General features: G+C 35.7%; 3 protein-coding genes and 1 long non-coding RNA gene across 15 annotated transcripts; 3 read left to right on the top strand and 1 right to left on the bottom strand.

The window, feature by feature from the left end:
- Positions 1-733: 733 nt before the first annotated feature.
- Positions 734-2,440, top strand: LOC147544509 (uncharacterized). Its single transcript, XR_015223171.1, has 3 exons — positions 734-968; positions 1,665-1,724; positions 2,083-2,440. It is a non-coding gene; the product is annotated as an uncharacterized LOC147544509 (long non-coding RNA).
- A 1,640-nt stretch (positions 2,441-4,080) lies between these two features.
- On the bottom strand, positions 4,081-7,575 carry LOC147544508 (uncharacterized). 3 transcript variants are annotated; one of them, XR_015223164.1, is made up of 5 exons: positions 6,213-7,575; positions 5,434-5,531; positions 5,077-5,245; positions 4,668-4,894; positions 4,081-4,552 (listed from the first exon to the last, which is right to left on the bottom strand). XR_015223164.1 is itself a non-coding variant. In XM_086633085.1 (3 exons), the coding sequence occupies exons 1-3, from the start codon at positions 7,337-7,339 to the stop codon at positions 4,497-4,499; spliced, it is 1,281 nt and encodes a 426-aa protein (XP_086489211.1). In that variant the 5' UTR covers positions 7,340-7,571; the 3' UTR covers positions 4,081-4,496. The 3 variants fall into 3 exon arrangements, 1 of the variants encoding a protein (XP_086489211.1); XR_015223165.1 differs by lacking the exon at positions 4,668-4,894 and having other exon boundaries at positions 6,213-7,571; XM_086633085.1 differs by lacking the exons at positions 4,668-4,894; positions 5,077-5,245 and having other exon boundaries at positions 6,213-7,571.
- Positions 7,576-11,517: 3,942 nt separating this feature from the next.
- On the top strand, positions 11,518-14,542 carry LOC147544507 (uncharacterized). 9 transcript variants are annotated; one of them, XR_015223166.1, is made up of 6 exons: positions 11,518-11,925; positions 12,469-12,540; positions 13,372-13,477; positions 13,601-13,660; positions 13,779-13,894; positions 13,995-14,542. XR_015223166.1 is itself a non-coding variant. In XM_086633097.1 (5 exons), exons 1-4 carry the CDS (start codon positions 11,762-11,764, stop codon positions 13,655-13,657), a joined length of 387 nt encoding a protein of 128 aa, XP_086489223.1. In that variant the 5' UTR covers positions 11,518-11,761; the 3' UTR covers positions 13,658-13,660; positions 13,779-14,542. The 9 variants fall into 9 exon arrangements, 4 of the variants coding, with proteins under 4 accessions (XP_086489223.1, XP_086489222.1, XP_086489225.1 ...); XR_015223167.1 differs by adding an exon at positions 13,282-13,292 and having other exon boundaries at positions 11,518-12,066; positions 13,372-13,660; positions 13,779-14,542; XM_086633097.1 differs by having other exon boundaries at positions 13,613-13,660; positions 13,779-14,542.
- A 1,275-nt stretch (positions 14,543-15,817) lies between these two features.
- Positions 15,818-20,110, top strand: LOC147544506 (uncharacterized). 2 transcript variants are annotated; one of them, XM_086636755.1, is made up of 7 exons: positions 15,818-16,256; positions 16,744-16,874; positions 16,983-17,056; positions 17,290-17,351; positions 18,561-18,691; positions 18,832-18,909; positions 19,958-20,110. In XM_086636755.1, exons 3-7 carry the CDS (start codon positions 17,051-17,053, stop codon positions 20,002-20,004), a joined length of 324 nt encoding a protein of 107 aa, XP_086492881.1. In that variant the 5' UTR covers positions 15,818-16,256; positions 16,744-16,874; positions 16,983-17,050; the 3' UTR covers positions 20,005-20,110. The 2 variants fall into 2 exon arrangements, 1 of the variants encoding a protein (XP_086492881.1); XR_015223805.1 differs by lacking the exons at positions 18,561-18,691; positions 18,832-18,909; positions 19,958-20,110 and adding an exon at positions 17,621-18,397.
- Positions 20,111-25,286: the final 5,176 nt, after the last annotated feature.

The raw sequence follows: 25,286 nt of genomic DNA, 5'->3' as shown, positions 1-25,286 counted from the left end.
AAGGAATGTTAGTCCACTTTTTATTTCTATTCTTCTTTCTGGCCCATTTGGCTAGCTTGTCTGCATGCGAGTTAAGCGCTCGTTTGGTGTATTTGAATTGAACTTTCTCGAAATTTCTTCTGATTTCACGAACTTTATTGATATGGATCATCGATTGCCAGTGGACTGAGTTCTTCTTTTTGTTGAGTTGATTAATAATATTGATGTTGTCGCTTTCAATGATGATTGACTTTAGATTATGTTCTTTCGCCCATTCAAGACCGTGTAATATTGCAATTGCTTTACTTTCTTCACTGTTTCTCGCCCTTGAAGTTTTAACTTGCGCTTCGATGAATTTAGATTCAGTGTTATGAGCTATTAAACTGATTCCCACATTGGATGTTACATTAATGAAAGATGCATCAACATTAATTTTTATGAATTGAGCGGGTGGAGGTTGCCATTTTTCTACTGTTTTTTGTTTCTTTTCCCCTGTGATTTTGTTGTTTCTAGGAAACGAAAAAATCATTTTGATAATTTTATTCAGGTCATTCAGCTCATGTTGAAAACAGTGGTCGCATCTAACTTTCCATAATATCCAAAGAATGATTGCGAAGTGTATATCGCAAAAAGGGTTTCAGATGAAGAAAAAAGATGATATCAAATAAAGGAATGCAAATAACCAAAATATCACGCACCTTTTTTTATTCTGAAATTAAACTTTTAGATTGAATAAAGGATTTACAAGCTTGTCTTCGTCTCTCTCCAACTCTAACCATCAGATTTTAGGGTTTTCATTTTCTTTCTCTCTCTAAAAAAAACCCAGAAAATCCTCTCTTTGTTTTAGCAGGGAGAGAAATTCATTCTCAATCTCTCTGAAAAAACTATAAAAACACTATCTTTGTTTGAGCAGAGAAGAGGTTTGTTTATTTCTCAATCTCTCTCACCATCGATCAACGCCGCGCTCCCGAAACTCGCACAGAAACTAGGTTTTTCTCTGCTCTCCCTCTCTCTTTCTCTCTAGATTTCTACCTTATTCAGTCCACGATTTTGATTCTCGGTCTGTCTTGAATCATCAAATTTTGTTCCTAAACCCAACTCCAACTATAAAAGTATAATTTTTTCTATTCATATCTCTAAACACCTAGGTTTTATGTTTCGAAAACCTAACTTATGGAGTGAAGGTGAACGTGGGATAGATGGGACGCATAGGTAATTTTGAGAAACAAATTTTCGCCCAAAAAAATTGCGCCAACAATTTTAGCGCGCAATTTTCTCTTAATATTTCACAAATTCGATTCAACTTATGACACTACTGGGGACAAACATCCCAAAACAGTCCCTATATAAGATTTTTAGGGACATATGTAAAAATTGTGTGTCCCTGATATGCCTATTTTTTTGTAGTATATGTAGTTATATTTTGGGGGACATTGCGTACCAAAATTTTTGGACGGTTGTGGTAAGCCAACCCAACCCAAAAGTATTACAAAGAAACATAGATGAAAATGGAGATGGGTAAATAGTTATTTTGAAGGCCAATCGCGTAGCAAAATGTCTGGTTGGTTGTGGTAAACCAACCCAAAAGTATTACAAAGAAACCTAAAAGGAGATGCGTAATTCATATTCATCTAACTTCTTTCATAGAAATATCCATATAATTCATCTACCTGTTTTCATGCTAGCTATTTGGGATTCTGAAGTTCTCTTGTCATTTGCCATACTCATTTGCAGCTTTAGAGAAGGTACGATAAATGGTTTCCTTTCAATACAGTATATACTTTCAATTCATTGATTGAAGGTATGTAGAAGTTCTGTAACCTGATTTTGTTTTTCCAGTATAGAACTTCCTCATAACATTGTTCCTTCACTTTAACTCTTCAGTCGGTTTAAGAAAAAAAAAATCAGATAATACCTCTAGATCATGTTCATAATAGGGACTACTGGAAACAATGCCTTAGAAGTTTTGTAACCAGATTTTCTTTTTACATTATATGATAGGCGAAGTTGATACATGATTAATCTTTTGTTATATTTAGAATAATCATTAGGTTTGTGAGACTTATCGTTTTCTTTGGGATTTGTATCTCATTTTGTCTATAGGTGTATTGGTCATCTTTGCAGTTCTTAAATGTTCTGAAGTGAAGAAGTTTTGCCTTCCATTATTACCTTTGTCATCGACTCTAACTATCACTATTGCAACACCACAATCCATTTGTGGGTTACTTCAGGCTCCTCCACCTTTAGTGGAAGATATCAAAAAAGAAAAGTCACTTTAAACATGAAGTTGAGCAGGGGAGTACTTTTGCTCTAGGGCTTGTTATTCTTCAAGTAAAAAATGCACTTTATCATTGAATTACTGTAGTTTTACATTCTATAATTCTATAAAGGAGTTACATTTTGATTGATTTTGGGGGGTTTTCCTTCCTAGCAAGTGATCAACATCTTTCTCTTCTTTGTATCATAAAACATTTATTGGCTTTCAAAAACCTTATTTTGTGGCATTTTTGAAGTTGGACTTGAGAACTGAAATTTAGGTACGAGTAATTGTCGACTCATATTTAGTTCGAACCATATCTAATATATTTGTTCGTAGGAGAGTATCATAGAAACTCTTGACAAAGTTAAGACTTCCCTTATTTTTCCAGTACATGTTTCTTAGCCAAGGAAGCGCCCAAGTCCCAACAATTTGAATCATCCCTACGTTGTTCAAAATATATTTCGTACTTCTTTTGGACACAATATCACAACAATCATTGGCATTATTGATCTCATTGCCCCCTAACTGTCACCCCATCTTGTGTAAAGGACAAACAGTATGACAATTGATAGTTTACTACATGTTACTTGACAACATTAAATATGTTATGGAGATTAGTATTATGTAATCATATTATGTTTTTTCTATATTCTTTTGTCAAAATACAGTCGTTGTTGGTGTCTTGCCTTATCTTATGGGACCTATGAAAGAGACATGAATGTTATTTTAAGACCGGTTGTTGTTCGACGGGTGTCATCAATAACTTTTTCACAAGAATAATAGTATAAAATCCTTCGGCATGCTTGTTTCTTTTGTAGTTTTGGCATTTCGACTTGTTACTTTGAAGTTGCATATCTATTCTCAATTTAATTCTTTATTTGATGTTTTGGAGAAACTTTCGTGTTTACGGAATTTGTGCAGTAATTGTTAGAGGAAATGCTGAGAGTGAGAAGAGACAGACGTTCCAACTATGAATTCTCTCATCTTGAATATATTTTATTTAATATCGGTCTCATTGTTATTTCCTTCTACGTAATAAAAAATCTTGTAGACGTTAAAAGAATTAAAGAAAGAAAATGGAAGAAGGTAATGAAGTGTATATGATAAGGGTTTTGTTACAAATTGTGTAGTTTTTGTTTTTGAAAATTCTATAATCACCGCAACCAAAACTCATTTATTAGTAGATGTGTGATCTTGGTTTGTTTTTGTTAAGAGAAAATCTAATAATTGTGATAATGAAAGGCATACTTTATATAAATTGAAGGTCAGTCGCTTTGGTAACAGGTCTACCACTTTATAATGTGTAGAATTGTCAACCGAAAAACAAAGGCGCCAAGGAGAATATTTTTATCACATTGCATGAACAAACAAAATTGCCCCGTTTCAACAAAAAAATAAAAAAACAAAATTGCCCCTAGTCTTATTCCCAGTCTAGGCGCCTAGGTGTGCAGAGGAGTGACTAAAGAGGGTCATCCGGCCATGTGTGTACATCCAATCATTTCGGTTTTGATTTAAATTTCGGTCCGTCAAAAATTGAGACGTTTCAGTTAGTGTGAATACTTTAAAACTCACAGAAACGATGAAATATATTGAAAATTGAATTATTTATTGAAAATGAGACCAAAAACACATTTATTACAAGGAGATGATGTAAGGGGCAAAAAAGAAATTATAGACTTCGTGACAAAATCTGCTAAATCTGGGCTAATCTACAATGAAGTAATTTGGTGGGGTTTAAACTGAATTTTTGGTGGGGATAATAATATTATTGTGGGGTTAATAATATGGTTAAATTGTTAATTTTAGGGCTAATTTGTTAATTTTGTAGTCATAACAGGGGGTTAACTAAAAACAAAATCAAACTCATAGGGGTGATTAAAAGGTTTGAACCGTTACAAATAATATGGCTAACCGTTACAACTCAAACTCAGAGTGGATAGCTGTGTCAGGGGTTTCTGAGTGCTCATCAGTAACCCCTGACTCGGCTATCCGCTTCAAAAGGTTGGAGCTTTGTCTCTCCGTCCCAAATAACATGAAATCGTTAAGATTCTGACTGTCCCCTATCAATAACACAGAGAGAAACCTTTCCAAACCAAGGGTCTGCTCTGAGTGCTCATCAGTCATCAGTAACCCCTGACTCGGCTATCCGCTTCAAAAGGTTGGAGCTTTGTCTCTCCGTCCCAAATAACATGAAATCGTTAAGATTCTGACTGTCCCCTATCAATGACTGTCCCAATCATTTTTTGAAAATTATACGCTACCTTGTTTCAACTTTCAACCACCACCTCCACGAACCCCAACCTTGCAAGCCACCTGGACCCAACAACAAGCCTTTAATATCACTTACCAACCATAAAATCCACCACAACCCATTCAATCAGAGCAATCAACCCCCACCCCCGTAACCTAACTCTTTTAACCTTTTTACCTTCTAAGACTTCGATAATTCTTCGGCAGCCTCGACGGCACTATGAGAACCATCATAAGATGGTTGTTGTGGAACTCCGCACCGTCATCAGAAAAGAAGGGGTTGAGGCCATCCTTGGTACTTGGATGGGGAATCTTCCTACCTTTCAGGACAGGATGGGTGACCCTAAGAACTACGTTTCCAACAGAAGAGCTACTCCCAATGCTGTGCACAGTGAAGATGACAGCCTATTTCCAAAAATGGATTGGAAACCACAATGCAGTAATGGGTGACAATAGATTAGTCTCAAATAAGGTAGTCAGGCTTTTTGAAGACCTAAAATGTGGTCGAGGAAGAGAGAAAAAAAAAGGAGGGAATCAAGACGAAGGAACTCGAGAACAAAACTAACAGATAAAAGGTATCAGCTTACCCGCAGGCCGCAGAGGAACCTCCTAAAGCAGACACTAACGACATGGAAATTGACAATGCAGAAGTCCAGTAATCTGTACTTTAGATACTGGTTTTGAGGAAAAAACACAGGCACACAAGTTCAAGCTCAAAAGTTGATATTCCACGACCCTTACAAACTTTGTTTGTACCTGCAACGTATGAAACTTCTTCCTAAGAAATTGTCCTCAAACCGAAAAACGACTATAAACTACCAAAATTTAAATCCTGGATAGCCCTAGAGTTTGTTCTCAGAAAAAGTTTTAGCCTTCCCACAATGCTGCTAGTAGACATTAAACAAGTCGGTTTTACAACGAAGGATAATAAAGAGAGGAGCTACCTGAAGAAGTTACAAAAACCATGGGTCTGCTCTGAGTGCTCATCAGTAACCCCTGACTCGGCAATCCGTTCAAAAGGTTGGAGCTTTGTCTCTGCATCCTAAATAACATGAAATCGTTAAGATTCTGACTGTGACACTGCCCCCTATCAATAACACAGAGAGAAAAGGTCTAGATCACTAGTTAGTAGATAGATATGTTGGATGAATAATGATAGGATTTAGGAATCAGAAAAGATTATTCGAGACTTGATCTGCCATGCAGGTCAGACACACACACAAACATAGGTTCAGAAAAGACTCTCAATACTACACTTGTGAAGCCATATTACTTCCTGTTTCCACATTCATGTCAACAAGCAAAAAGTCAAAAACTTTAACTAACACTAATTAGAGAGTTGCATTCTAATTAAAAAAAAAAAAAATATTTGTCCTTTATTTATAATCCTTCTGAATATCAAAGACTTTACATGCTAAGAAAATTAAAATTTGACTAAAGTTGAGCCCAATCGAAATACTTGTCATAAAGGGTTTTGCGACAGTTTATGTTACCAATAGCCAACTCAATTCCTCCTAGTAGAATTCTTCTGGCAGCATCCACGTTCTTTTGGCGGATCTCAAACTGAGCCGCCAAAAGCCATACTTTTGCGAACGAGAATTTCTTGTGGGGAATAAGCTTAAGGCATTCTCTGTATACTTGTCTAGTTACCTCAGTATCATTAGCATCAAGTTCTTCATACAGAGCGTAGTTAATCCACAAGTAAATGTAACGTTTCCAATACCTTTTCTCTTCAGCAGGAGGTACGCAAGCGATGGCTCTTTCGTAGAGCTCTGTGATCCTATCCTTGTCGCCAGCACTCTCTTCCAGACGAATGTAACTAAACCAAGAGTCATAATCGAATGGGTTTTTCTTTACTTCGTTTTCATATTGAAACCTTTTCTTCCTTGTAATGGCATCATCAATCCCTTCTTTGTCTCCATATTGCTTCTCAAATTCGACAAATTTTCGATACAAATCTTCTGCTCTACCCTTTGGTATATGATCAAGAGCATACTTATAGATGCATCTTGCTCGTTCAATCTCTTTACATTTTTCCTCGAATTCAGCAAACGTAACCAATAATAGTTCAGCTTCTTCTTCTGCATCCCTAGTTAATTTGTCAACAGCGGTTTCGTAGACGTTTCTAGCCCTAGAAATCTCCCCATTCTTCATCTCAAATTGTGCAAACTTAATCCAAGGAGTAACCTTTGGGTGACAATAGACAAATCTTCCAAAAATATTTTTGGCTCGTTCAATTTCATTATACCTAAGTTCGAATTTAATATAAGAAAGCCAACCTTGTTGATCCGGCATCCAATTCATCCACCGTTCGAATATCTGACGAGCTCCGGCGACGTTTCCGATCATCTCCTCGGAATGAATGTATTTGTACCAGAGTTGATCGACACGGGGAAGTAAGGTAACAGCTCGATCCCAGACGTTCCTGGCATAATTGATGAACTTGTTCTTCATCTCAAATTCTGCATAATTTACCCATAACGTATGGTTCCTTGCATCTAATTCTAAACTTCTTTCATAAACAGATCTTGCTCTAAAAAAATCCCTTTGTGATTCTTCAAACTTGGCATATTTGATGAAAACCCTAGTTTTCTGCCCTCCTGATCTTCGAACTAGGTCTTCGAATTCCTTGCGCTTCTGTTGAAGATAATCAGAAAGTTCATCTTCATCTGCAATTTTCTGTTTGGGAGGTTGTCTGATTTCTGTTTCTTGAATGTGTCTAGCTTCTCTGACGATTTGTTCGGCAGTGATTTGAAACCCTAACGAGTAATTTTTGTTCTTCACTTTCGTAAGTCGAGGAAATTTTGTTTCAGTATGAAACACTAACGAAGCGACTCTCTTCATCCCCATTGTTAGTTACTTAATTCGACAGGAAGAATGATCAGAATTGGGTATTTATAACAAATTAACTTCGACGAATTTGAGATTTCGGAAATTAGGGTTTGCGAATTTGGGAATTTCTAATTTCTCTCTATGTTTCTAATTTTGCGTTTCCCTTTCTTACCGGACTTTCTAATTTTTTTTAGGATAGACAGGGAAAACGAAATACTCCGTATTATGTAAAACTTATTTCACATACGCCAGTCTGAGTGGCACAGTGTACCTTCTATAAGATGATGGGATTAGAGGATAAATAAAATTTAGAGTTAATTCCTATATGGCCCCCGACTTTGTGACCAGCTTCCTCTTTGGCCCCCAATTTTTCATAAATTCAAATTTGACCCCCTATTTTTATGTAAATGGCGTAAATACCCTTCCTAATTTCTAAATAAAATATTAAAAACATATTTATTTCCACCTCACCTCTCTCTCTCTCCACCTCATCTCTCTCTCTCCACCTCATCTCTCTCTCTTTCCACCTCATCTCTCTCTCTTTCCACCTCACCTCTCTCTCTTTCCACCTCACCTCTCTCTCTATCTCTCTCCACCTAACCTCCCTCTCTCTCTCTCCACCTCACTTTGTCTTCTCCGATTAAATTCGCCGGCCGGAAAAAATTTCGGCCGGCGACTTTAAAAAAAAAAAAAAACTCTCTTCTCTCTATCATCTCCAGCAATGTCGCCGGCCGGAAAATTTTCAGGCCGGCGACCTTAAAAAAAAAACTCTCATCTCTCTCTCTCTCAAAAGATTCCGGCGTAGGGGTTACCCTTCGCGCGGAATCTGTTGAACCAGACCTTCGAAGGGTCTGCTCGAACAGACCTTCAGATCTGTTGAACCAGACCTTTAGGTCTGGTTCAATAGATTCCGACAAAGGGTAACCCCTTCGCCGGAATCTTTTGAGAGAGAGAGAGCCGGCCGGAAAATTTTCCGGCCGGCGACCTTGCTGGGGAAGACAAAGAGGAAGAGGTGGAAAGAGAGAGACAGAGAAAGAAAGGTGAGAGAGAGAGAAAGAAAAGTGGAGAGAGAAAGAAAAGTGGAGAGAGAGAAAAAAAAGTAGAGAGAGAGAGAAAGAAAAGTGGAGAGAGAGAGAAAGAAAAGTGGAGAGAGAGAGAGAAAGAAAAGTGGAGAGAGAGAAAGAGAGGTGGAGAGAGAGAGGTGAGGTGGAGAGAGAGAGGTGAGGTGGAGATAGAGGTGAGGTGGAAATGAGGTGAAATGTATTTAATTTTATTTTGAAAAATTATGAATAGGAAGGACAATTAGGACATTTACTTGAAAATAGGGGGCCATATTTGAATTTACAAAAAAAATGGGGTCATAAAGGAAGCTGGTCACAAAGTAAGGGGCCATATAGGAATTAACTCTAAATTATAACTTAAAAACATTTTTTGTAAATATACTATCGCTCTATCATTATTCTAATATATATTTAAATTTTTAGATTTAAAGTAAGTTAATTTTAACCATTCACATATAGACAATATTGACGATTGAATCATCATATAAACATCAAAGAAACACATGAAACCAACCACTTGATGTTTGTTGGTTATATAGAGAAATAATAAATGTCATAGAACAAAAATATAACATAAACAATAGTTTAGATGAAATATGACGAAAATAAAATCAATCTTTTTTTTTCTTGTGAAAGCAGAAATGAAGTCAAATTGAATAAGCAAAATTACCACAAATAATCCTATCAAGGGCACAAATTTAGGCCAAAAATTAAAATAGACATATAAAATTAAAATATACATGTACACTGGGCCCACCGGAAAGTATTTTTTTTTTTATAAGTTAAGAAATGAAGCAATAAAAATTCATAGTCACCAAATGGATTCAAACTTAAGACCATAAGACTAGCTAAGGAACCACTTGGCTAACCCTAATTAATGTTATAATTCTCACTTATTAAATTCAGAATATTTTATTCATGATTAGACTCAAGGTTCCCTGCACCCTGGCTCTTCCCTTGGAACCTACGTTTGACTTGAAGGGGCACGTGCCCCACGGGTTCTTTGGTGTATTCGGCCCTCCAAATTATAGCGTGGCTCATGAAAAAAGTCAAAAGTATCCCTGTAAGCCATCCAAATAGATAATTGCAGTATCAAAAGCACCACCTCCAATGTAATCTATCAATCTAGCTAATTAATCCTCCCAATTGGGGGCCTTCTACTTATTCCTTCCCTTGAACACACTCATTCCATAACATCTCTGGGCAAACCCTTTTTGTGCTAATTTCATTATCACACCTAAAGAATTAAGTGATGGGGAATAACCTAGTGTATCTCATACACCTAATTGACTAGTGTTGGTAGCGGAATCTCAAACATCATATGTTTAACACTATTTCCAGGATCTATACATGAACATACCAATGAACTAGATTGGAAAGATGATTACCTCTTAATCGCTTTCCCACGAACTAAATTCCGATCAGTATTCGGAAGATAAGAGCTCCAAGTGTAGCTCATCTACTTGAGATACCGAATAATGACTTGAACTCCCTCCTTTCAGTCAGCTAGGACCTTCTTGAAGGTTGAGATGAAGAACTCCTTCTTCTTGACTAGATACTTGAGAAAACTCCTTTTCTCTCTCTCTCTCTCTGAGATGTATATTCTGAAACTCTTTCAGTTAACCCTCAGACTCTTGAGAATTTCTCCTCTTTCTTTAGGTTGTATAATTAGGTATATATAGAAATCCCTAGAAGAGGTATTAGACTCAGACTAGGATTCCATAACCCTAATTATTAGGCAACACCCAAACTACCCTCCATTGGGTCTCTTTAAGTGGCCGGCCAACATAGCCCTTTATGGGCTTCCTTGGCCGGCCCACTTAGGGCCTAGCCGGCCATCACATGGCCGGCCTTCCTAAAGCCATTCCGGGCCTCCCTTTTGGGCCCGGACATGTTTATCTCTTCGGACTTCTCCGAATCTTTCAGGACTTACCAATAACGGATCCAATCCACTTATTTGCCATTATCCATCTAGTCAATTCTCCCCGTTCAAATCATTACTCTGTTGTGTAACCCTTGTAGGATCCGGTCTATGTTAGCCGCGAATCAACTCTTGATTCGACGATCGTAGTTGGCTTCTAGCTAAGCATTACGACCCCTAATTGGACCGGACTAATGATCTTCCGAATAAGTTCATTAAGATCCTAATAGCCAAATTGCACGCATTGCATCCTTGGTCGAAGGACACTCCTTCGGAAGGATACCATTCTTTCAGACTTTAGGCATCATATCCTTCATTAAGAATGTGGGAGAAATCTAGAGAGGGAAAGTAGATAATCTATTCCTTAATTCCCCCCTCAACATATGTAATCATCTTTTATTTCTTTTAGAGTTTTTTTATATGACTCTCATTTATTTAGTTACATTAGGAGTCCACCCCTAAAAATATTTTTGTTTAGGTGTTAGCCCCCAAATATTTTACCGTCAAATAGTCGTTATGTGAGGGGTATGCGAGTCACATGCTCTATCTCTGACCAAAATACCCTCGTCCTAATTTCACGGTTAGAAACATTTTTAGAGTATGACTTCCATTTATTTTGCTATATTAGGACTACACCCTCGACCAAAATACCTTGTCCATTCAAATAGTTTATCCCGAGTCAATATCTTCCCATCCGTCTGTGTCAGGGGTCGAGCAACATTTTTAGAGAGAGAAAGTTAGAGAGAAACACTTCAAACGCATGATAAGTTTTGTTTTGGAACACACAGTTGAGAGAAGGGAAACAAAATTGAAACCCTTTTTCACAAAAACTATAAGTTTAGCTTTTTTTTGCATGATATGAAGATACACAGTTCGAGTCCAAGCAGAACAGAGAAGTTTCCGTCACCATTAATGAGGTTCTTGAGAAGTAATGGAGGAAGTAAAAGCAAAGGAAGATCTCGTTTGAGTCTTATATTTATTAGAAAAAAGAATGTTTCCACTATTGCAACTCAATAACCATTTTCACCAAAAGTTACTTGTATGGGTCAAGTTCAAGTTATAAGATCCACTAAACATAACCAAAAAAATAATGGAAGAACAACTAGTAGTTGTACCAAAAAATGGTGTAACTGGTTTCAAAAGTCTCTGTTTTGAAACCATTAGATCACTTACCCACCTAAGAAAAAATTATAATGCTCACCCGCTCATGATAAAACAGTATAAATGGTATTTATTTCCGTTAGAAAATCTGGTCTAATTTATGTTGTTGGATGGGTTTCAACGGTGCAGATTGAATGCACATCCTTCTCTCCCTGCTTGACTGGAAAAGTCTTTCGGTTTCCAATGCTTCAATTCCTTTCTTCCTCTCCTTCAATTCTCTCTATTCCCCCTCCTTAGTTCCTACAATTACCTTTACCATTACAATTACCATTACCATTACCATTACTCTTATCATTAATGAGAGAAGGTCAGTTACTGCCTCCTTCTATAAATCCAACGCTTTGCCTCTTCTCCAACACAACCTTATCACTCTCTCCCTTCGGACTTGATCTAATGAGGGTTTCAGGTGTCTTTGGATCCAGTAAATTGAAGCATATGTCAGTATTTTTTCATAAGATTAGGTATGGGTTGCAGTTCTATTTAAATTCAGCTATACTCAGTTCCATCTCTAGAGGATCAAAATTTATATCCTCTGACTACTTCTTTAGTTGATTTCATTTAAGCAAATAGATAGAACAAGAAGATTTGGCCTTCTTAATGAGGTAATTATTTAGATTCTTTTCTAATGCTGTTTTGAAACTGTTGATTACTTGCATTATGACTGAAGGCTCTTGGTAAAATTTCCTATAAGTTTTAGAAAAAGAAACTTAGAAGCACCATATGTAAAGTTAGAAAAGAAAAGATACTGGTCCAAAATTGAACTTTGTTAGCTGTATAAATAAATAGAGAAATGGGGTGGGGGTTTGCAAGTGTTGTTTGTTGCGATCATCTGAATCGAAGTTAACCTATAAACCTAATGATATGAGACATGATAAACTTTTGTTTGTAGTAAGGATTTTGGTTTTGACGTTGTTTGGTGCGAATTTCTTCAAATTTCCTAGAAAGGCAGATCAATTTTTGTTTTTGGTTTCGATTTCATTTGCGCCTGATATCGTTTGATGCAGTGAGTTGGTGAAATTGACTATGATTTCTCAGAAACAAAAAGATACAATGAGAAGGGTTCGCCTCGTCACCAGGTAATTATTCGATCTTTGTTTTTCTTAATGTTTGATGTTTCTAATCAGCTGGTATTCTCAATACCAACTTAGATTGTGATATTATCAGTTTTGGGTGATTTGTGATTTGGCATATATTTTGGTGTTTTGTTGACCCTACTCACCCTTTAGTGTTCAACCTTTATGATTGGTTGCAATCTAATTGAAGTGTATTATAAGAGAGATTAGTCTTATTATCAGTTTGCTTTTAGACTTTCCAATTCAGTTGCCTTCTCAAAGGCAAAAATTTTCAATCTTTCATGTTTCGCATTTCAAGGTTCTTATTCAAGTTCATTGTTATGTAGTATAATAACTTTAATATTTGGCATATGTGGTAAGTTTTTCTTAGGTTTGTCTTCTTTAGGAAGTGTTTGTGTTACTGTTAAGGCGAAATAGAAATGATTTTGTCTTGCTTAATTATTATCTATCGTGGTTCGTTATGCTTAGCTTAATTGGTTAGTTGAATATGGGAATTCACCAATTCCTTTGTTAGCATTTTGATTAGGCATACAGGGTGGCAGGATATACCTTCTCTCATCCAATTCCCAGTATCGCTTTTGTGTTTGAAACTGAGTATTTGGTCATTGACGGAGAACTGCCTGGTAGTTTTTTTTTAATTAGAGAGTCAATGCAATATTTCAGGTATATAGTTTTTGCATCAAAGCGAAAAAGTGTTGTCACCTTCATTTTCCACTACTTATTTCTGTTTTCTTTTTGTGGCAGTGTGTTCTAATGTAAGTGGCTAACTTATGAATAAGACTACATTACTGTTTTTGTATTTGGTATTTGTAAGTAACTTGCACATTTGACCAGTGTTAGTACTTGTACCAAGACGAGAGTTAACCTTCCACAAGTTATTGCATCGTTCCCATTGGGTAGTTTGGGAATCGATCAAACAATAAAGCGAGTTGAAACGAAGGTATAGTTTAACTTAATGGAACCGTAGACTTATTTGACAGTTTTGGGAGTATCATCATCTTCCTTGCAATTCATGTTCCTTTTTTAACATTTGTCTATTATATAACAATGTCATTTCTTGTAGCAACTCTTGCAGAACCTGAGTGTTATTCTCAAACTCAAAATGAAGAATTATATGTAAATTGTAAGTGCCTAATATATTACATGGATTGATTCTACATTTTAGATATGTATTTTTCGGTTTTGCGCTTATTTTGGTGGTTCATGGATGAATTAGATGCTTGATTGACTTGATAATTCAGAACATCCGTGGATTAGAGAAGGTGGGGAGGCATTATATAGGCCAATAGACAGTGCAGTGTTATCCAGGATGGAGCAGTTTTGAGCGATGAACAAGCTCAAGAAGCTAGCAATGACGGTATGATATGAAAATATACGACTAGCTCAAGAACCTGAGTGTTATTCTCAAGCTCAAGAAGCTAGCAATGGTTTTGTTCCTGTTGGTTATGCCACTGAAGTTTGTTCAATGAATCGCGACGTTTATGGCAAGGGGTGCATCACCTTGCTTTGTTGCTCCCAACATGAAATATTACAGAGGCGCGAGTAGTCTTAACTTAATGGTATAAGGTTGTAAGTTCTGAATTTGGTTTCTCAGTGTGGCACGGGCGAGGGCCTTTTTCTTTGTGTAGTCTTCAAAACAAAAATGAAAAACAAGAAAAGTGTTAAAGCGGAATTGAAAGAGGTAGTTCTTTTTGTTACAGAGATAATGATAACAAAGCAGAATCTGCAAAGATTTTACGGGCTAGAGATGGTTTGAGATGTCAAAATATGGAGAGTTTGGGTAAAATATTGATGTTTTTGGCTTTTTTCAGAGTTGGTTGATACGAATGAGCTTAGTTTTTTACTTGAAGCTTTCATTAACTGGTGGAAAAAGAAAGAGAGATAAAATCTTCTCATATGTTTGTTTAGAGTTTTTTTGTTTGAATTTGTATATTTTCAAAATGCGACATTTAAATTACGTTTTTTGTTTTAATCTTCTTAAAATGAACGTTGACACTATTATTCTTGTTATGCTTTGAGATGAGCCTTTACTTTTTCCTAGCTTCAAGAATAATAAAAAAAGTTAATTTGATATATATATATATATATATATATATATACATATATATATATATATATGCATCGAGTCCATCTTCCTTAATCAAATCCCGCGGTTCTTTCTCATATCATTTCCCCATTAAATGGATGGGTTACATTCTCTTCTTTATTTTTTTTCTCTCTTAAGCTAACGTGTAGTTGTTACCTTTTGGTGTTTGAGGCATGAGAATGTAAGGAACTGCCTATTGTTTAATATTTTGCTTGGATTTCATTAACCAATTCTTTTTATCAGCTATGTTCTTTTCTTTTATAATGTTAATAACTCTTGCATTTAAATGCGCTAAAGTTTGATCTGTATACAACTTTTAAATCTCCAACATACTCTACCTTTATGGCACCATAGTCAAGTAAAGGTTAGCAAGAAGACCAGATAGTGGCGATCGAGATGTTCTCGTTCAAGTCCCTAAGGGACAGCTGGTACCCGCTACAAGACACAGGTACATTCAGCATGTCAGACGTGTAGTTAGTGTTTAGGACATAGGCAAAGACCTTTAACTAAGTGATTGAAACATTGTGGCAATCATTTTCTATCTGACAAGGTACATGAACAGATTAATTACCCTACACAATTGTGTACTTTTGCTTACTCACGAAGAACCAAATGTCTTCCAATCTCTGGTTATCATCTTTAACATTTTTCCCACCGTATTCATCTTCTCTCTTACTCTCCTCTACATACATATATCAGCTTCCATGGTGAGAATTGATAAACTAAGTTGGAGAACGTCTGCAAATTTACTACTCATATATCTATGGGCGTTACTGACATTTATTAGCCCCTTTATTTTGTTTTAGATTTGGTTCATATTTCGCAGTGTATTTCTTTTTAACAGATTTTCTTTAATTGCATATATCAGAATAAATTTGTTAATGCAGGTGTCCTTCTAACTTTCGATATCGGTAAGAAAACAAATTTATTTTATTTTGAAAGCGATTTACGTCGTGTCGAAGGCACGGGCTATACCTAGTCTATATAGCAAAACACAATGTTTTGTGCTGACTGGGACAAGTCGAAAAACAAATCCGATCGTTCGTTGGGATTTTAATAAGATCCTCACTGTTTGATCTATTACCCACCCTAAAATTGACAAATTTATTGACCCACTAAATGAAAAAAAAGGGAACGAAACCCTTAATCTCACGGTCCAAATCGCCAGATCGCCGTATAATCCAACAACCACATCACTTGAACGGGAAACGCTTCACGTCACTCGTCTACTGTTCTTCTACTACCCAAAACGCTTCTTCCCTATTTCCTGAACTTTATTCCTCTCATTAATCAATTTTTTATTGTCTTCCGTTTTGCAAATTATTCGTCTCCTCATTAATCAACTCCTCTACCGTTCCTGAACTTTCTCTCCAGAATATACAACTCATCCTCTCTATAAACCTTTAACTTCTCTTATTTCATCTTCATCTTTACAAGTATCCATTTTTCGATTTCTATTGTGAAATTATTCTTTATTTCGTTTTAAAAATCTTTGTTTCATGACTTAATTTGCATCTCATTCTCTGTTTGCTCGATTTTTGTTGTGAACTTAATCAATAAATTTGGTAATTTAGAAGCTGTCATAAATGTGTTCGATCAAATGTTTGAGAGAAATGAATCTTCAAAAACACATGTAAGTGTTGACTGTTTATATTATATCATGTTTTACTGACATTGAGTTATTCCTCAACTCATGAGGTTTTTAATGCTCTTGGAAATGAATGTTCTTCTTATATTACAAAAAATTTAGATCGAATTCGGGTTGCCTGGTTTGAAGCAAGGCACGTTTACTTAAGATCCCATTATAACAATGAATCGTGAAAGAGATATGAAGTTTGAGCTTTTAGCTTTCCTCATCAGATTTCAAGTCTGCACTTGGTACTGGTGTTGCAGCAGCAGATCACCTTTTGTCGATATCTAGTGTTATTATATATGAATCTGTTCTCTGCAGCAAATTGCTTGGGAGAACTTAATTCAGTCTGACCTTCAAAGTCTTGAAGAGGATTGATGGATGCATTTATTTAATTAAACAAAGCATGATATAGTATTTTTGAAGAATAAACAGTTAACACTTCATTAAGCTGGTAAAGAATAAACTAATTATTGCAAACATGATGCAGACATGGAATTGTTCATCTCCCCATTCATCTAGCATTGTGAATATGTTCATTTCCCCATTCATACAAGTCACTTATATCTATGATATGCAAGGGACCTGCTTTGAGGGAAGTTGAAGCTTTACCAGCTCTTGGTACGTAGATAAATCACACTGAAATCTCCCTTTCTGTTTCCATATTCAGGATATGGCACTTGCGTTGGTGTTTTCTTAACAACTTCATATTAAATTTGGTTGGCGCAGACTTCTAATGGTGGTGACTGGTGTTGTGACAATGATAACCCTTTTCGAGATTTGGCATTGTTAAGTACATGATGGTATGTTTTATATTGTCTTTGGAAAAGGGTGAACAATGTTATTTGTAATAGATTTCTAGACTCAATTGATTCAAAATGTTATCTCTTTCTTCTTTTCGATATGTGAGTGTTTGGTTAGGTAATATGATTCTTTTTCTGTGCTTCAGGATTAGCTTCTCTAGATGAAATTTTTTATCATTCGGTTTGTTGTTAAGTTCATACTGCTGATTAGGAATATTTTGGTTTTCTTATAGTTTGATAGCGGAAGAGGTCGCGGAAGGAATCAGTGGGGCTGGGTTCGTTGCTACTATTATGCGTAATAACTCAAACATTTGCCACACACTAATTGTTCAATAAAACGCCCAACTGAACTCATCGCATTATCATCTTGTTTTATTATAGTTGAGAGATTAACACATATTTCAGTCATTGAAGATTGAAAATGAATAGGGAAACAGAAAAAAGACTCATTATTTGGATGATAATACTGTATATATAATTAATTTCTCTAATCTAAGATGCCTTATGAATATTGCAATCTTTCGAACTTATATATGATTTTATATAGGGCATCTTACTTTGCAGACATAGGTCTTGGTGTGCAAATTACAATTCTTGAGCCCTCACGTTAGTATAATTATTTTAGCGGCTTATCATGAATAGTAATATGCCTCGGGAGTCTCTACTTAAGTTGGAAGCCGATATAAAGGTGACACTGAGGGAAGGATGATATTCTACGTGCAAAAGTTCTTTTTATCTATCTCGATCCAAATTTTACGAAGTCAATACATTGTTAGGGTATTCTTGCAGGCGGATGGCGAACTCCTGTGAAGTTAAAAGGATTTAACATCATATCTAGGGAAGCTTCTATGAAATGAAATTGCAAATATTTGGGGTTCTTGGGGGTTCATGTGCTTCACATGAGCTGAAGTATTGGCAAAAATAGAAGTCCGGTGAGTTGGGTTGGTTCTGTTAATAGACATAGTCGGCGCCTTGGCGGACTTATAGGTGGTCAACAACTTAAATCCATTCATTATTCCTCATCAGTAGATAGAACAAGGTCTATTTCCTACATGTTCAAATCCAACAAAATTTAAGCACGCTGTTATTACAGATTTTAATATGGAAGATGCAAGTCTGTTCCTACTAATAAGATGGCTGAACAAGTTTTTTTACGGTGATCTACAAACTCTATGATTTATTACTAAAGTTGTTCATTTTGCAAGTAGAACTAAATTGCCGCTTCTACAAATTTGTTTCTTAGCATATTTGAACAAGAATTAGGCATCCCATTTGAAATTACTCATCAGGTTGTTGTTGTTGTCAGAGTCGCGTGCCATTACATTTTTTATGTGGGCAATCAATCTCATTTATAGCGACCCAGTTACTAACACATTTATAAGTATATTAATGCATATATTTAACTTTGTATCAACGGAATTTATGATTAGTTTGGTATAATCTTGATTCTTGAATAAGCATACAAGCTTATAGTGTATAAAACTTACTTATTTGTTTACTTCAGGTTTATGATTCCCACCATACCAGGAGTGTCTTTCCTGGTTGATGTGAAGAACAGGCAAGTAAAGACAAAATCTCCAGTACTATATATGAGATATCTGCAAAGAGTAACTATAACTTCAAGAAGCCTTACTTGTATGTAGCCAGAAAGCTTGCAGCGTACTGTTAAAAATGATTTCTTTTATTGATGATGCTCATATTTTGTTGATAATATATTTTTTTTATACTTTTGTTATTTCATATGTTGTATACTTGCAACTTGGCACATTTTACAGTGATGCCAACCTACACTTTGTCGAATCACCGGCCTTTGCTCCTCTTGAAGTTAAAATTGACATGGCAACACAAGAGAAGTAAGTTTTTTCTACTTCATGTTCTTTGCATAGCCTAAACTGTCCGTCATTTTTTTTTTTTTGCTTTTCTTCCATGATACTCTATTAAAATGGTACTTTGAAGAACCTCAGGTGACTATTTAACTCTGAAGCTGGATCCCTAGGACACAGATGATAACGACCCAAGCTGAATATTTTTTGTATTTGTTTTGTGTTGCCTTTCTACAATTTAAGCCAGCATATTATATACCTCAACTTATTTCCGTAGCAGATTTCAATACTAGGTAGTTGAGCTTAGGGTTTGGTACCAACGGGTGCCCGAGCGATCTTTAATGAAAATGATGTCACATCTGTCTAAATACCGGATATATATGTCCTTGGACTGAGGCACTGACTAGGCCCACAACCTAGCTTGAAAATATACAAATTCTCCTTAGCATAAGCTTGCCTAGCCCAACCAATTTTCCTCCTTCCTAAAAAGCACTTGGAAAACCTAGCCAACACGTAAGATGAGTTTTTACGAACATGAAGTCTGAAGGATTGTCCTTGACAATGTGGGGCTGATTGCTTCAATTGCCTATCCTCGAGCCCTAAGTTAGAGTAAGGTTTCATTGCTTTATTGAAGTATTTTATTTGCAAAATTGGTCTTATAATTTAGTTCACCAATTAGAAAGGTGAAAAGGAGAGAAAATTAAGGTCGGAATATCGAGCTCGCTTTACATTCTGAAATCGGAGAAGAAACTATTGAAAAGTCAAATATATAAATTGGTTTAAAATTTTCCATTTCAACCGTTTTTAGATATTGGGTAAGATCAACGTACAATTCTTCCTCGCTCGCACTTTTTTGAAGTGAGTTCACATCAAAATATTATTCATCTACTATGATGGTTTGAAATTTTTGTTAGTTTCTCTATTGTTCATGTTTAATCAAGAACTTATGGAAGTTGCATATATTACTTTCTGTTCTTTCATTGTAAAAATCTGTCTAGAATTCTAGAGATAGGAATCCTGTTCTTTTTCCTATGAAGATTTAAACGCTTGAGGATTGCCTCTATTTATTGTTTTGAAGCATATGGAACGGTGATCAAGCATTCTCCTAGGAAGGTTTCCTATTAGATTTTAGTTTCTTTATCGTGATTGTGGGATCAAATACATTGTTGTAACTTGTGACTTAATAATCAGGTTGTTTCTTTTGGTAAATAAAGAAAGGAGAATGAAGTCAGGAAGTGTCTGTTTTTTTGTTTAGTAAATCTCCAAATGTCCCCAAAAGAATCTTTTTGTGAAGGCACAAACTATACTAAATCTATACCTAGTATTATATAAAACACAATGGTGTTTTTTGAGGTGAATCGTTGATTTATGTCTGGGATATTCGTGTTCGTCTGATTTTCATCTGGAACTTCAGGATCTAATGGTTGCTTTTCAATTTTAGAATAATAACAACCCACCCACGATTCTCTCCACAACTTAAATTTTGTTATCCAACCAACTTTCCTATATTATCTCCACCGCTTTCTCATCTCTCTGAACGATTAATTCCGAGTTTAAATCTGATTATTCAAGTTTCTCCCACAATTAAATAACTTCCTATAATAACTACCTGAATTCTTCCCTCAAATCTCTCTTCCATATTCTTGGTCAGTTTTTTATGAAAAACTTCCCAAAGTAACTACTCTTCTACAAATATATAAGTAGTCTTCTTGTCAGTGGCGGATTCAGCATAGGTCTAGGGGGTCTATAGACCCTCCTCAACTTGTACGATTTAATGTACAATATTTGATAAAAAAAAAATGATATATACTGTAACTGTCTAAGTAAATGTGAGTTGCTAATAAAAACAAAAATTGTTGTTGACTCAGTGGATGAAGAGAGACTTTACCACTCTAGTGGTTGCGGGTTCGAGTTCACGCATCAACACTTATATTTTCTTTTTGTTGGTAGGAGGAAGAAACGTCAATTGGTTCTTGGTAGAATGGCAAGATAGCAGGTAAAAACAAAAGTTGTTGTTGGCTCCATGGATGAAAAGTAATTAAACGTCAATTCATAAATATATCCCAACTAATCTTCAAATCTCATTATTTTCTTTTTCAACCAGTTTTTTTCCATAAATCTATAACTACATATTAAGAAGTTCTAAATTTCTAGAAAGTCTAGACCTTTATTCTATTAAATTTATCAACAGAATATTATTATTTGCTTAATTTTCTGTAACTGTAATTTTTTATAGAAATTTTTTAGACCCCCTCAAAGTAAATCCTGGATACGCCACTGCTTCTTGCAACACTAATATCTTGCATGTTTTTTTGCATTGTACCTACCCAACGACCTCTCATATATATTTTTGCATTCGCCCATGATGATGTCAACCGTCCTTAATTCATCTTCTTTTTTCTTTTTCCTCTTACCATTGTTGTTCTTTAGATTAATTATTTATCTTTTTTAAATGTAAATAGCTTAGTATTTGATTATTACTGGTTTGATTGTTTACAGTGTAATTATTTCTTGCTCATCTCTTTTCTTCGATTTATAATTGTTCTTCATTAATTTAAATGTAAATGGGCTAATATATAGCGATCACATATTGTAAGATCTTTCGTCTAGTTAATTTTGTAGTCTATTTTTTCTTGCTCCTATTGTAATAGTTGTGTTTCAGTTATGATGCACCCGAAAAGGTTGCACACCCAAGAGGAGGTATCAAGTAGTAATCCGGCAAAGCCGGGATCGATCCAAGGATAGGAAGGTAATTTGGATAACGAAGGAGTCTCGTTTGCCGGTCTAGGTATCACTAGCTAACTTAGACTAAGATGGAAAGAAACAAAGATAACGGGGTTTTTATAATGAAATAAGCAACAAAGAAAAAAGTAAGTAAAACAAACTAAATTATCAATGTAAACGGGCGCGAGAGATTCGAGAGAAGTTTCGGAGGAATAAGAGTCGAGATGGGTAAGAATCGATTCGGGCAAAAGTTGATTGGGATGGATACTTCGATCCATAAGATCGATAATGACAAATACTAAGTATCTATTCGCATGAAAATGTAAATAACTTCACCTACATTGACAATCCTAAGCATCATGAGTCTAACTAAGCATAATCGATCAAACGTCACTAAGCATCAACTATCAAACTTACACATACTATCTAATGAATTGAAAATGAACAAGTATGACAGTAATAAGTATAATACGTCAAACTAAGTATAATCGATCAAAGGTTAGTAGGTATCGATTATCAAACTAAGTACGCATTATCAAAGTTTGTGTCAATAAACGATTAAGATCAAGGCTTCTGGTTTATAGTACTTGACGAAGTCAATTAAACTCACATGTAAACAAATAATAAGTCATTCATCACATTCAAATCATGCTCCAAGAGTATCCAAATGCAAGAGTAATGTGTCGAAGTCCGGGAATCCATGATGATAAATCTACAACTATGTATGGTCCGATCTAATGTTCCAAAGTATAATGGACATTCGACTCCTAAAGTAGATGTCTCTAAGGGGATCATACTTAGTCAAACAAACATTTAAATCGGTTTATCTCGAGTCAACAAAAGTGTTGTCTAGTCGCCTAACTATGTGAAGTGCATGACAAGACACATGAAATTATGACTTAGACTACGATCAATATCGAATACTTCGTTTCGTCTATTAACTATGCGAAGTGCTTGACAAGACACATGAAAATACGATCAAAACGATAATCGAAATAAATGAACATCAATTTATACTCAAAACATCAAATCATATTAAACATAATCACAAATTCATCACATTTCATCTCATATAATCGACACACAAAAGTTAGCTAAACATGGTGATTAAATAAAAAATGGAAAGAAGATGATGAGAGAATCCCCTTTTTCGATGTGGTTCGAGGCTAAGATCGTCGGAAAATATAAGCCTTTAAGGTGCAGCCGATCTCCCCTTAGCAAATTCTGGGTTCCCCATAGCGACCACCATCATCTTCTCCATTTATCACAAACCTCCATTAAAGCTAAACCCTAGTTTTTTCTCTCTAGCAATTTATAACCCAATATCAAACCACATGAGAAGCTAGCCAAGGATGAGGGGAACAAAAGCCCTAAGGTTTCCGGCCAAGAAAGTGGTCGGAAACCCTAGAAATCCAGCAAAAACAAGTTTCAGCCAAAGTATGAAGTTTTCGGCCAAAATAGCTTAGATCCGAGCCGGATGCATCTTGTCCCGTGCTAGTCCGACCTGTAGCCGCGTCCTGTGAAGGCAGTCGTGCACCAAGCAGCTTGCAGCCACGTCCCGTGAAGAACCGAAGTTGTTTTCCATTCCCGGAGCTGCTGTGCACGTTCTTGGTGAGGCAGCTGCTCCCGTCCGCGTCCGCGAATACGTCCCGTACCAGCCGTGCACGTCCTTGTTGCTGGAGCTGCTACCCGAGCAGCTTCCATGGTCGTCTCGCCCGAGCTCTTGTAGTGCCGGCCTTGCTTGGCCGACCTAGCTTGGTCAGCCAAGCTAAGGCCGGCTACTCCTACATCCTTCTTCTCTCTTTTCCTCTCTTCTACTCAAACCCTAGAAGCTTAGAGCTCAAAAGTACCCCGAAACCCTAGCCTCTTCTTTTCTCTCTCCTCCTTAGTTGCTTGGTTGATGAATGAAGAAGAAGATGAATAGTAACCTCTCTTTTACTAAAACCCTAGGTCAAGACTTAGTTAAATTCTTTAGACTTTGTTGACTTGGATCCATAAAGAGAGGGTGCCCATAAAATCTCTACTCATTTTTTTTTGTGGGCTTTTGGCTTGTCTTTGGGCTTGACTTTGATTTCAAATTAGAAACAAAGGACAGTGCCTTCAAATAAAGACCTTGGCTTCTTTTTTTTCATATCTTCCCTGTCCGAACTCCGAATTGAATACCGTTTTCACCGTCGGACTCGTCATTGACTATACTTGTCATTTGATTTGCTTAAAGTCTTTTTCTCTCGTTTTAGGCACATGAAATGAGTGATAATTCGCTCTCTTTATTCCAAATTACATGTTTAACTCTAAAAATGATACCTAACAAGAAAAACACATAAAATATTATTGATAACACTCGAAAATGACTAATTAGTCTAAGTTAGGCTCTCCAAATGTGACATTTTCGTGTCACATCAAGTTACATCTTTCCGGTTCTTTGACACAAACATATTTATTTATGAGAGTTAATCTTTCTTCTTTCTTCGAAGTTGAATTGTTACTTGTGAATCTTAAAAGTTTGCAGGCAAGCATACAATTCATCTCACGGTCATAAATATAAAGGATACAAAAAATACTAACTACCTCCACATTTTTAGCTTCACTTTAGCCGTTTTTTGGTTTGCTAATTTATGAAAACTGCATTATTATTTATTTACCCTCAAAAGTATTTAGAAATAACATTTATGTTAACTTATGAAAAATCAATTAAAAGGTTACTATCGTCATTTACATTTTCCCACCTAGAAATAGAAGAGAGGATCGTGGGAGGGAGGAAATCGTAGATTGAGTACCATCCCACCGAGTTACAAAGGTATTCTTCGTAGTTACAAAATACCCATAACTTCCTCCCAATACTTTTTATCCCTTAATTCTCTCAACATCAAAACCGAATGTCTACCAATTATACTTTCTCTAATTTGTTCTCTTCTCTCTCTCATTCAATGAACAACTCTTCTTTATTTTCTTGGTGACTATCTGATTATTTTGTAGGTTGTTTAATGTTCTACGTAATTCTCTTCTTTCTTTTAGCCGAGAGAACGTTAATGTATATCTTAAATATAATGTATAGTTTATTTTCTATATTTTTTTATTCCAGTTCATTATTTGGTTTTGGTTTAATATTCAAATTGATTTTAGATTATCAACCCTTTAAAAATTTGTACCGATCCATTTTTGGCATTTCGACAGTCAACATAGTTGGACTCACTAAGGACAACATGGCTGAAAAACTCTATGAACAGTGGGAAGTATTTTCGACATTAGGCTCACTAGGATGGGATATTCTTTTATTGTGGTTTTGTTTCCATTAGTTATGAACCTTTTTTGTTTCTAAACCCATTGTATGGAATTGAAATATTTAGGCCTTATTCCCTCTTCCACATTATGGAATTTGAATTTGTTAAGCTATAAAAAATTAGTTGTCTACATGGACGAAACTCTATTCATCATGATAATGAATTGAGAAAAGCTGAGTTTGATTCACCTTACTGATTCATCAAATGTTTTATTTTGCTATATCTGTTGTTCCTATTTCTTTCATTATTTGGTGATTTGATGTTATTAATCGGTAAATGATGTGACGATTGTTGTCCTGGGAACTCATTATATTGTGTTTTCTTTTCATAGTAGGTACAGAAAAATGTTGTAGAAAATGAGAAAAATTTCTTAACACTATTCACATAATGATAACGTATAAT

The sequence above is a fragment of the Eschscholzia californica genome, unplaced genomic scaffold (assembly GCF_041429995.1).
Source record: "Eschscholzia californica isolate CP2 unplaced genomic scaffold, dmEscCali1.0.p SCAF_4, whole genome shotgun sequence".
NCBI classification, from domain to species: domain Eukaryota; kingdom Viridiplantae; phylum Streptophyta; class Magnoliopsida; order Ranunculales; family Papaveraceae; genus Eschscholzia; species Eschscholzia californica.
Note: the sequence above shows the minus strand (reverse complement) of the source record. Positions and strands in the feature narration are given on the sequence as shown.